The sequence below is a fragment of the Chinchilla lanigera genome, unplaced genomic scaffold, assembly GCF_000276665.1.
Source record: "Chinchilla lanigera isolate Chin_1 unplaced genomic scaffold, ChiLan1.0 scaffold00164, whole genome shotgun sequence".
NCBI classification, from domain to species: domain Eukaryota; kingdom Metazoa; phylum Chordata; class Mammalia; order Rodentia; family Chinchillidae; genus Chinchilla; species Chinchilla lanigera.
In genome coordinates, this window is record NW_004955565.1 from 1,180,501 (window position 1) to 1,193,209 (window position 12,709).

At 37.8% G+C, this 12,709-nt stretch overlaps 1 protein-coding gene across 1 annotated transcript in view; it reads left to right on the top strand.

The window, feature by feature from the left end:
* Positions 1 to 12,709, top strand: part of Cask (calcium/calmodulin-dependent serine protein kinase (MAGUK family)) — a gene marked incomplete in the record, with an annotated part of 363,168 nt that overhangs the window by 300,941 nt on the left and 49,518 nt on the right. Inside the window, 1 exon segment of the mRNA XM_005413251.2 lies at positions 7,337 to 7,525. Coding sequence (XP_005413308.1) covers positions 7,337 to 7,525 — 189 coding nt within the window.

Consider the following 12,709-nt stretch of genomic DNA (forward strand, 5'->3'; position numbering starts at 1 on the left):
GGCCACATACAGCTGTATGTCACTTCATGATGGAGATACGTTGTGAGAAATGTATCATTAGCCAATTTCATCATTGTAAGAACATCATAGAATATCCTTACCCAAATGTAGGTGGTGTAGACTGCGACACACCTAGACAATCTGGTGTATACTATATGATATACTCCTAGGCTCCCAACAAAACAACCTGAGATTCAATCAAGCACCAGTGAAAATTATTCACTCAAGCGGCACAGTTAACATGGTATGTGTGAAGATGTTGCCAGGTAACATGGTATACATGTTTTACAATATTTTCTAAGTAGATAAAATATACTCTAAAGTAATGATACAGCCAGGCATGGTGGCACACACCTGTAATCCCACCACTCGGGAGACTTAGGCAGGAGGATCACCACAAGTTCAAGGCCAGCCTGGGCTACATAGTGAGTTCAACACCAGCCTAAACTGCATAGCAAGACCCTGTCTCTAAATAAATGACACAGTGTAGTATGGTGAATACAGCGTACTGCAGTTAGGTATTATCAAGTGTTATGCACTGTGCATAACTGTATTGCTGTGCTTTTATCTGACTGCCAGCATGGTAGGTTTGTTAACTCCGGCACTGCAACAGACATGTAAGTAATACGTGCATCGTGAGGTCACTAGCTCATAGGAGTTTCCAGCCGCATTTTAACCTGATAGAACCATCACTGTGTACGTGGTCCATTGTTGACCAAAATGTCATTATGGGGTGCCTGACTATAATATCTAACTGTTAAGACTGCAATACCAGGCAATGGGCAAATACTTTAAGATTCTTTTTGTTGACTTTGTGTCACAGTTGTAAAGATGTTGCTTATGAATAGTCCCTCAGGAAGCATGCCATCTTCAGGCAAGGTGTTTTCTTCCTTCTTGGACAGTCTTTAAGTCACTGCAGCTATGTTACCAGAACCACAAAGAGCTGAAATTGGACAGTGTGTGCTGATAAACACTGCTGTCAACCTAGGTGATACATTAAAAGACATCTCTTTTAACAATGCAAAATTCTTTCACTTTCTTCATTCATTTCTACTTATTGAAAAGGGGAATCCCATCTGTATTTATCCAATTTTTATAAAGCTAAATAGTTAAACAAACCCAAAAATAGGTAAGATAATTTTCTAGAAAGGGGTCCATGGTTATCTACTTAACCGCAATTCAAAAATACAATTACAGATGGAAGTACATGTTGAATATAACATGTTTAAAACATTAGCCACATCTGTATATGTGGAGTATACACAGTATTGGCAATTCAAGTGACTGCTCTTTGGAAGAAAATTTGACTTAAAAGCCATCTTCTTATTGCTACAATTGCAGATGGCATTTTAAAAACAATAGTAACCATGTAGTACAGTATGTGTATCATTTCAATTACCTCTGCATTTTGACATGCATGGAAACCACAGTGGTTTTAAAACTTTAATTCGGTCATTGAAATAATTTTTCCCTCAAAGTAACAATTTTGAAAAAAGCAATTACCATACTCATCCTCCCTAACTTTCAAATTTCCTGCCGTAGCCTTTGTATTTGCCGTAGTATTTGACTTTATATGATAGCAGGACTACCCAGTGCATTAGAAATACAGTTCCATGGCTGGAAGTGAGCACTTTTTTACAACTTAGATATATATATATAAGCAGAACTCAGTGTAAATGCTACCTCTGCTGTCGAAATCTCTCCTAATCCGCCCAAAATTCATACTAACCATTCTCTTTTCCCCTTGTTTTTACTCACGCATCTAACAATCTAAGACATGCTGGCCTGCCGAAGTAGGTCCTTTTCCCGGTGAATGGCATCTGCACAGTGCTTCTGTGTCCATCTGTCTCTGCTTACCTTTGTTCTCATTGAACTTACGATTTCATTTAATCATTGTTATTCTCTGTTTCACAAAGCAGGAAAATGAAGAGCATATATACCTTTTTAGTATCTTCAAATCTGAGCAATCACTAATATAAAAGTCAGTTACCCTTAATATTATTATTCACTGATTATTTCACATGTGTGGACCATGTTTCCCCCGATTATAACTCATTCCTCTTATCTACTGTGCTTAGCAGTACTGGATATGTGCTTAATACCTAGTAAATGCTAACTAATAAGCATTATTAGGTACCCCATAGTGTCTGTCATTTAGAGGAGGATAGAACTTACACATTGTAATTTTTCAGTAAAACATTCATTAGAGGTGACTGGGCATATAGCTCAGCGGTACAAGCACCTGCCTGGCAAGTGCAAGGTCCTGAGTTCGATTCCTGGTACCAAAAAAAAAAAAAAAAAACACTCATTAGAGTAAGAACTTGCTCCCTTGCAGTAAGTTAGCCTCTCAGTAACTGTTTGACACATTCTGTTGTCCACAGAGAGAACCTTGCACACATTCTTGGACAGATATGTCTGTCTATAAAATGCTAAGTAACCTCAGTTCAACTCAAAGAACAATATAGCACCATTCTAGTCCAGCAGATGTTTCAGACTTGAAGTAAGCTTAATAAAGACATTAATACTACCCAAGTAAAAACCTCTTTGTAAGAGTAAGTTTTTCTCCCCCAAAATCATTTAAGCTTATATAGCTATATGTTTCAGCTTATCTACCTTCTTTTTTTTATTTTAAAAATAAAAGGAGGAAAACATTAACAGACAGACAACCTTTTACAGAATAGCAAAAGAACAATACAGACAATACAGAGTTACAAACAAAGTGGTGGGAAATTAACAATGCTTGTTGTAAGCTTACCTACCTTCTAAGCTACGATTTATTTTGCATTTCTGAAGTCAGACATAAGTTAATATGTGTATTGCTATTAGTAAACATTTTCAGAAATGATAAATATAATTCTTCCACTTTTTGAATACCTATCCAGGTGCTTAAAGGACATTTTCACTCATTTATGAAATATGTAAATGCCTACCATGTGCCAGGCACTCTATGCCAAGCACTTCCATTCTAGTGGGGGTGAGTGGGGGGAGTAGGAGAGGGGAGGACAGTGAACAAGTGAACTACCAAGATAATGTCATATAGTAATAACTATGAAGAAAAGATAATGGGGCAGAGATGTTAATAAGACGGGAGCTGCTTTAAATCACCAAGGTAAAACCCCTCTGAAGAGTTGGTACATGAGCTGAGACTTGTTATATGAAAGAACCAGCCTTCCTAATGTGCAGGCAAATGCAAAGGCCCAGAGACAAGAAGGAGCTTTAGGGTTCAGGGAGCAGGAGGGCCATTCTGTGGCTGGACTAAGAGTAAACTAAAGATAGACTGATACAAAAGAATTAAGAGAGATTGCCAGAGGCCAGACCAAGGAGGGCCTTTAGGCCATGGTAGACTCTGGATTTTTCTCTTAATCACAGTAGGATGGTAATTGATGGCAAACCTTTCAGAGTTTTCAGTGATAACAAACAGCCCACTGGGGCACCCATACCCTAGGTTCACTACCACTGTACTAGGTGATTACAAACAGTAATATCCGATCCGTGCTCTTGTGATTGCTGGGGCTGACATGGAGAGAATGAACTATAGGGGGGTAAGAGATAAAGGCGGGAGACCAATTAGAAGGCTGTTATGAAAGGTGATAGAGGCTTAAAAACAGATGGGTATCATAGAAAATGGGCAGATTCAGGCTCTGTGTCAGAGATGGTTTGGTTATAACAGGACTTGTTCAGGACTGGGATGTGAGGTAATGTGATTAACCGCATAAGAGGACACTGCCTTATCAAGGCAAAGAAAGTTGCTTATGGTCACCTACCTGGTGAGTGGCCTCAATGAGACTCAAACCAGATCTTGCTTGTTCCAAAGCACATGCCCTTAAAAGTGGGTTTTGTAACACTGGTGAGTTTTTCTATAAAGTTGAGCTTATTGACCATTCACAACTAAGGATATAAGTGGGTAATTCCCCATATGGTAACCATAATTCTGAGATAGACAGACAGATAGATAGATAGATAGATAGACAGACATACAGACTGACTGACTTAAATACTAGAGCTGTCTTAGATACTTTTTAATGAAAGTTTTTAAATCTTGTTTTTTTGTCTTCATTGTTGTTTTGTTAGTTTTTTTAATTTTTAAAATAAAAAAAAAGAACCAGATGTGATGGCACACACCTGTAATCCCAGCACCCAGGAGGCTGAGGCAGGAGGATCGTTGCAAGTTTAAGACCAGCCTGGGCTTCACAGTGAGCTCAAGGCCAGCTTGAACTACACAGCAAGACCCTGTCTCAAAAAGACAAAAAAGAAAAAGGAAATAGATTAGATAAAGGGAAATATTTGAATGCTTATAATATTTATTACATGAAATTTTGGGTGTTATTATTTTATAACTTCACACTTAGTTGCTTGATTTCCTAGATTTTTGTTTGCTTTCTGATCATTGCAACATGAGGGTTTAACATTGGATTACTTGACACTTAAAATATATATATTTGTAAATGTTTGCAGAAACTTGAAGAATAAATGAGGGCAGATTAAAAACTATTTTAATCTATACTCCCCCATTAAAGGTCACGATAAAAAAGTAGCTCACTGATTCCTTCTACAGTTATTCCATTTGAAAGACTGATTTTTTTAAAATATAGTTCTTTGTTTATTGCAGTTGTAAAATGTGAAACATTTAAAGATGAAGAAATCCCTATGTATTACCTAGACAGAAAGTCAATCCCTTAATTTTGTTAAGAAATAAGATCTAAAATGAAAGATATTTTAGAGCGAAGTATGTATCCTGAGTTTCCAGAAACAAGATGGTTAAAACACTTGGGGTTGTCGGGGGCTGGGGATTTAGCTCAGCGGCACAGCACCTGCCTGGCAAGCGCAAGGTCATGAGTTCAATTCCCAGTACCAGAAAAAAACAAAAAAAAAAAAACACTTGGGGTTGTCATAAAAGCTTCATTATGAAGTCGTAGATGTTATGGTTTGTAATTAAAACATCAGAGGAACAACTTCTCAAACCTAAAATTCATCTTCTTATTCATGTTAAGACAGCCAGACTTCTGGTCACTCTAGTCTAAAGCTTTTAGTTGTCTTGTACATGGCCTTACTACAGTACAAAAAAATAGTTTCTTTCCTTTTGCATTGTTTAAGTTTTTTTTCTAAAATAATCTGTAAGTGGCCCTCTGTTTTGCTGTTTGCATATGAATTAGAACTTGAGGTTAAGTTTTATTTTGTGGCAGCAATCTTTTACTATGTCAAATTTTGGTCATTATCAACTGTGGTCTTATTTGGTGACATAATTTAAATATTTCTATCTTACAATTCAATTTGGATATTATTTTCTGATTGTAGGCTTCTTCTTACACATAAGACACTAAGTGTAAGTGTTGGCGGGCTGGGGATTTAGCTCAGTGGTACAGCGTCTGCCTGGCAAGCACAAGGTCCTGAGTTCGATTCCTGATACCAAAAAAAAAAAAGAATTCAAAGGATTATTACAAAAAAAAAAAAAATTTACTATGAGGGGCCAGTGATATAGCTCAGTGGCACAGCACCTGCCTGGCAAGCACAGGGTTGTGAGTTCAATTTCCGGTACCAAAAAAACACAAAAATTCACTATGGTAACTGTTGGCTTTTATGATTTTAAAATATGAGTAGAAATCATCTGCAAAAAGTAGTATTTCTAGTGTTTTTATTACCTTTTATTCTCTTTAAAGTTAAAATTTTTTTTAAAAGTAGCAGAAATGTTTTCTCTAAGCCACATGACTTCCAGTGTAGCAGTACCCTGATGAAAGCATGGCTGGCTGCTTACTTGTCTGCATAGCTGCCATCCAGACAAAGCATTTTTTAAACTTGTAAGTTAGTAAAGACATATCTATACTTGATATGGTGAAGCTGGTTTTAGCAGATGGAGTTTTCTAGTTGGCTTCTTACTGATTTTTGCCCTCTGTCCTAAAGCTTAATTTCCTCAGCTGACCACAATTAAACAAGAAGAAGGCTTTGCCCACATGGCACAACCTCCAAGCTTAGGCTCGGGAGTACCAGTGCACGGTGTCTTCATGGCACTGGGTGACGAAGCCACGGTCTAAGGCCCATTTTGGAGCCTACTTTCATGCTGTGCACTGCACCTCAGCATCCCTCGCCCAAACTTTAGTTGAGCAGCTATCTGAGGGCTTGGCAATACCTGCTGTTCCCATTGGAAACCCATGTACATAGATTGCGTGAAGCATACTGTGTACTAGTGACCAGTGAGCTCTGTGTTCTTTCTAATTCTACAGCATTGGTACCCCAGTTTTGCATCATGTTCACACCCTTAAAATTCAAATAGCCAAGTCATGGTTGTGATCAGCCTTTTAATTAAGTAAATTAATTGCAGATGCTAAGGGTTATACTTTTAAAGCAATTTTAATTGCATTTCCTTATCTCAGATATTTCATTACCTCACAGATCACAGATTAAAATAGAACTAAATTGATAGTCAATATGTACAAAAAATAATGTCTAAAGCTCCAAACAGACTGATAGTGAGCTGTGAATTCTCTTTGAAATAAAAATGTTCAAATCCTCATGTTTATTAAAATGTGTTTTTTATGATAACACAAAAACTAGAGTAAGTGGAAGGATATCATTTTTTAGGAAAACAAGGGATGTTTATTATCCAAGTTCCCAAGATGACATATACAGATACCAGTACAGAGAAATCACTTCTTTATTCACAGGCTTCATAAAAGAACTCATAATAATAATTTTTAAAATATTTTTCATTTAGACAAATACTCCAAAAAATAGAAGTGAAGAAAAACATTAAATACATTTAGACTTTGAGTTCTGTGGCACATATTTTATGAAATTACATTTTTTCAAATGCATTTGTACAGTTTTTAAATTTCTTCTACTAAATTGTGTATTGCAAATTATTTTTATCCTTTGGGTTATATAAAAGTGTCATTGTTCGTACTGATGAAAGAAAGTTGTTCAATACACCGATTATTCTACCATTTCTTTTTGTTTCTATTTAAACCTCAGCCATAATTTTCCAGATCTCTTTATAGATGGTTTTCTGGCTACATTATTTGAAATTTCAGTATGTCAACCTTTATTTGAACAACTTAGTTGGATATATATATAATTCATAACATTAAATAATACCTGTAACCCAGGTAAACCAACATATCCGTTCATTGATTTCCTCCCTCATTCCTGCATTCATTCTTTTTCTAATCCATCTGTTATGACTGTTTGTCACAAAGAATTGGGATCTGCTTATTTGTAGGTATAATGTACTTTCGGTTCTCTTTCAATGAGCAATAGCTTTGAGAACTAAAGAATAATAATAGATTTCTGCTGGATTAGTAATGTTACTAATATTTTCCTTCTTTCATAAAAAAAATACTAGGCCTTACTTCAGACTCACGACGTAGTGGCACATGAAGTTTACAGTGATGAAGCATTGAGGGTCACCCCTCCTCCCACCTCCCCCTACCTAAACGGCGATTCTCCAGAAAGCGCTAACGGAGACATGGACATGGAAAATGTGACCAGAGTTCGGCTAGTACAGTTCCAGAAGAATACAGATGAACCAATGGTAAGTAGGGAAAGAAAGTTTTGTACACTCTCATAAATCCCAGCTTGAGTTAGCTCAATTAACTTCAGCCTGCACTATGATTAGGAGGTTGGAGGTGGGAGGGAGGAAGGCCATGGACAGTTCTAAAGGAATTAGTTTCCAGATCTTCAGTTCCCACCTGCCCTTCTTTCCTAGAATTGTTCTGCCTGACACCATTTCTTAGACACCTCTCCTTTCACAGCTGCTTTTCAGCTTTACCAAAGGGAGAAAAATTAATACCGGTCCATTATTCCGGAGTGTAAAAACCTTTGGCATAGCAAAGAAAGGGGCAGTGTGAAATACTAGTATTGGTTTTGAGAAAGTGAATGTCTAATGCATTGTTTTAAATATCCTTTTACAAATTGGGTACTTTTCAGATTTTCACTGTTACCAAAATGAGAGGAAGAAAGACTAATTTAGAAGGCATCCAAAGAATTTAATAGCAGTGCTAAAGTAAGATTCTTTCCATAACCAAGCAGGCGCGCAGAGGGGTGGGTGGAGAGAGTGACACCGTGCAGGTAAACTGAGGAGCCTGGCAGTGGAAAGGCTCTTAGCGTACTTTCCAAATGGAAAGAAGGCACCATGGCTATGCTGTAGGCCGCAAGTTGAGTGGCCAGAACATAACCGTACAAAGATTCTGTTATTTTTTCTTAGCAACAGTGGGGAACTACTAAAGGGTTTTAAGCAGGGAGATGGATCCAATTTTCATTTTAGAACTATCACTCTGGCGAATGTTTTAGAGGACAAGAGTGGATCTAGGGAAACCAGTTAAGAGACTGTTACTACAGTAATGGGGCTCCAAGCTAGAGGGATGGATGTCCAGGTGGGAAGAAGTGAACAAACTTAAGAAATAGCGAAAGAATAAAGTCAGCCAACTTTAATGTGGATTAATAATGGGAAGGAGGGAAAAGCAAGGATCAAGGACAGCCCATAAGCCTTCAGTTTGTACAACTGAATAGACAATGAGATAGGGACACTGACAGGGAACAATGGACAAGTTCCAAGTTCAGAGGACGGATCACATCCTAAACATTCAAACTGATGGATTTATATTTTTCCCCAGCACAGAAGCAAGCAAGATATTGGAATATAGAAAACCAAATCACATACTTCAGAAAGTAACCAGTTGCCTTCTAGATTAAAGGAAGAGGTATAGAGTAGTGATTCTGATCATAATTTCCAGAGAACCTTCAACGCTAGACATTTCTGATTAGAATTCTTATGAATTGCCCTTTATCAGTTGTGTGTTGTAATCTTTAGCAAGTAGAGGTATGTGGATCGCCTCGCTCCTTCTGGTGCTCTCCTGGCAACTCTTTGGTGTAAGAGTAAGGGTGGCGGCAGCTCTCGAGGCCTGAGGAGTGGGCAGAAAACTGTGTCCGTGGACCGCAGTTTGCTTCTCTCTAAAAGCACACTTGAGTAAATGATCCCCAAGGTCCCTCTTGGCTCTGAAAGTCAAATATTCTGTTCAGTTGCTTTACATATTCATTCACCCAGTCAGCAAAAGCTTAAGTCCCTGTTACGTGCAAATCACATTAGATGGCAGTGATACAGTGCTGGTTTCCTTAAATGAGTGAATTTACAGCTTAACCCAGTTGAACAAGCCCAGTTGTGTCAGAAATAGAGAGGAGAGAAGGCTGTGTTGGAGAGGCAGGAGGAAGGGGTGACAGTCAGCAAAGCAAAGCAGACAGGAGGTAGCAGGGACCACAAGAAGGGAGCCCAAGGAGTCTTGCGATCATCATGTTCAGAAGCAGCCCAGTGACAGCTGCTTGATCTCTTCTATGAAGATTCACTCCACAGAAACATTGATTAAAAGCATAAAGCTATATCCCTGAGTTACTGTTCCAGAAAGCATACCATAGCCTCGAGTCTCTCCTTAAAATCTCCTTTAAAAAGGCCTCTCTTCTGTCTTCTGTAATCATAGTGACTGCATGTATTTCTTTTTTTGGCTGGTTGCCTTGAAAGCAGGAACGATTTTATGTAAAAGAGAAAATATACTTTCAGTGATAGGGTATAAGTCTCTATCATACCTGGGCTGGGGATTTAGCTCAGCGGCAAAGCGCCTGCCTGGCAAGCGCAAGGTCATGAGTTCGGTTCCCGGTACCGGAGAAAAACCAAAAAAAAAAAAAAAAAAAAAAGAAAAAAGTCTCTATCATACCTAATATGGCTTTTTAGTTGTCTTCAAAGCACTAGATTACAGCACAGATTATACTTACATAACCCGTTTTGGATTTTGGACTCTGTACAAAGAGTAATGTACGTCCCCAAGAGTGATGTACTCCCAGGACACCCTGTGTTTTCCTGATTTGTAACATCGTATTCCTAATTATTTCTCAGTCAAATCAAATTTCTTTGATTAGGACTCCAAGGGTTACAAGTGACAAAAGCCAAGCTTGAACTAGCTCGTACAATCAGGGAAAGGCTTGTGCAACCAGTGAAAGGCCAGACATGTATACCATGTCCCCCCAGCACCCTCAAGCTCTGGTAGGTTCAGGAGTGGGCACCTAATCCAAGCTGGGCCATGTCCTTCCCTGGAATTTGTAAACTTGGGAACAGAGAGGGTGAGTCAGTTCCTCTCTGCAGAGACATATTTAGGGCAGACAGAATGAAAACTGTTAACCATTGAAGTGAGTTTCCCCTGGCCTTGAGACCCTGTCTGTGCATTCACGACTGTGCCAGCAGAGTGCCTGCCCATGATAGGTTCCCTTCATGTTAGTTGAATGAATAGATAAATCTGTGAGTTTTAAGGGTGGAATCTCTATTATACTATCATTTCCCTTATGAAATTAGATTTGACTTACACATTAATTTACAGTGTTTCCAGGAACACTGCTCATGGTAACCATATATGCTCATTTAATATACAAATAGGAAATGAAACTTGAACCTTATACAGTAATTAAATGTTGGGACCAGAAACATTTTGATAAACTAATTTTTCATATTGCTCACCTACTACTTCTGAGAACTGCAAAAGAGGAATCATGCAAAGTTATACTGGTACAAATTAAGTTAGAGTATAAATTATCAGACATTTCCATGAAGCTTTCTAACAGAGTGTTATTCTCCAAGGAAGATATAAGATAGATTTCCTACTCTTAACCATCTCAAATTCAGGACTGCTTTCCACCAAGGGACCTCATTTAAAAAAAAAAAAAAAAAAAAAAAGGCTTTGGGGCTCCATTCCAGGCTTCCTAAATCTAAATCTAAAGTCAATTTAAGGGTTCACATTATGTAAAAGTTTCCTGTGCTAATCTTAGGATCAACCAGATCTAGTGCAAAAATGTTTATGAAACTTTGTCTTTTAATAGTAAATAATTGGAAAGCAAAAAGTAATGTCCATAGAATGCTGTTCGGACATTAAATGTGACTGTGAAACATACTTCTGGCCAAGATGGAATAACAGGGACCACATTTACCCACTCAGCTGAAGCAACGGAAACACTAACAACAAAATTAAATTACATGAAAGAACAGTTTTCGAAAAGTTTTGGAGCTGATCATGATGGCACATGTATCCCAGCACTTGGGAGACAGAGGGAGGAGAATTGCAAGTTTGAAGCCAGCCTGGGCTACATAGTGTGTTCAAGGTCAACCCAGGCTACAGGCCAAGACCCTGTCTAAAAAAAATAAAAAGAAAGTAACTTCAACATCAAGGAGCAAAGAACAACGATCCCCAAGAGACAGAAAGCAAAGAGGGTGACCCCTAAATTGCCCCACCCTACTACCTTGAAAAAGTTTCCAGGCCACAGCACAGTAGAGGAAACTGAGGCAGAGCAGGCAGACTCAGAATTGAGAGAACAGAGCTAAGAGTCTGGGGAGATTGACAAGATATCTTGCAAAGTCAAAGACAAAAGAAAAACATTTCCGACATACCAAAGCTGTAAGGTCAGTGGCCCCATAGTATAAGAAGTATTAAAGGGCACCCTTCAGGCAGAAGGGAAATGATAACAGATGGAAATACAAATCTATGGAAAGGAGGAAAGGACAGTAGTAATTACATGGGTAATTTTATAAGTTTTTGCTTACCACTTAAATCTCTTTCAGAGCTACTTAGGAGTTTAAACAAAAGTAACAATGTACTTGGAGGTTTATAACTTATATAAAGGTAAAATTATGATAACAGCACAAAGGCCACGAGGAAAGAAATGGAAGGAGGCATTATAAAGTTCTTAGGCAGCGTGTGGAGTGGCACGGTATTGCTCGAAGTTCCCACTGGTGGGTTAAAGGCATATGCTGTACAGCCTGCTCACTCACCGAAACGGTAAAATGAAGAGTTGTAGCCAATAGACAAAGCAGAGAGAAAACAGTATAAAAAATAAACCAATTCCAAGAAAGGTAGAAAGAGAAATGAATGGAAACGTAAAATCAGTGGAACAGGTAGAAGTCAGATAGCAAGAAGATATATTTATACCCAGTTGTATCAATAATCATGTTAAATGTAGTCTAAATTCCCCCCAAGTAAAAGGCAGAGTGTGTGAAATGGGATTAAAAAAAAAAAAACCTGATTATGTGCTATCAGTAAGAAATGCACTTTACACATAAATAAAAATATTTTCAAAGTAAAAGGGTAGAAGAAGAAATGATATACCATGATAACATTACTCAAAAGGAAATTGAAATGGCTATATTAATATCAAAGTATATTCTCAAACCATATAAGACCAAATTAGAAATTAGTAACAGAAAGAAAAATACCTTACTTGAAAAGTAAATAGCACAATTCTTAAAAACCCATGAATAGAGGAGAAATTGAGAAATTAAATAGTATTTTGAAGTGAATCAAAATGAACCACAACATATTAGAATTTGCGACATGCCACTAAGACAGTAGAGATAAGTAGGTAACACTAAATATCTATATTAAAAAGAAGATATGTCTCAAATCAATGTTCTCAGCTTCTACCTTAAAAAACTACAACAAAAAAGAAACCCAAAATGAGTAAAAGAAGTAAAAAGCTCGAAGTCAAAATCAATGAAATAAAGATATGGTAGAATATTAATAAAGCAAAAACACTTTGAGCATATCAGATCAATCAGGAAAAGTGACTGCACAATCAGGACAAGAAAAATATACAGGGGCTGGGGATTTAGCTCAGCGGCAAAGCGCCTGCCTGGCAAGTGCAAGGTCGTGAGTTCGGTTCCTGGTACCGGAGAAAAACCAAAAAA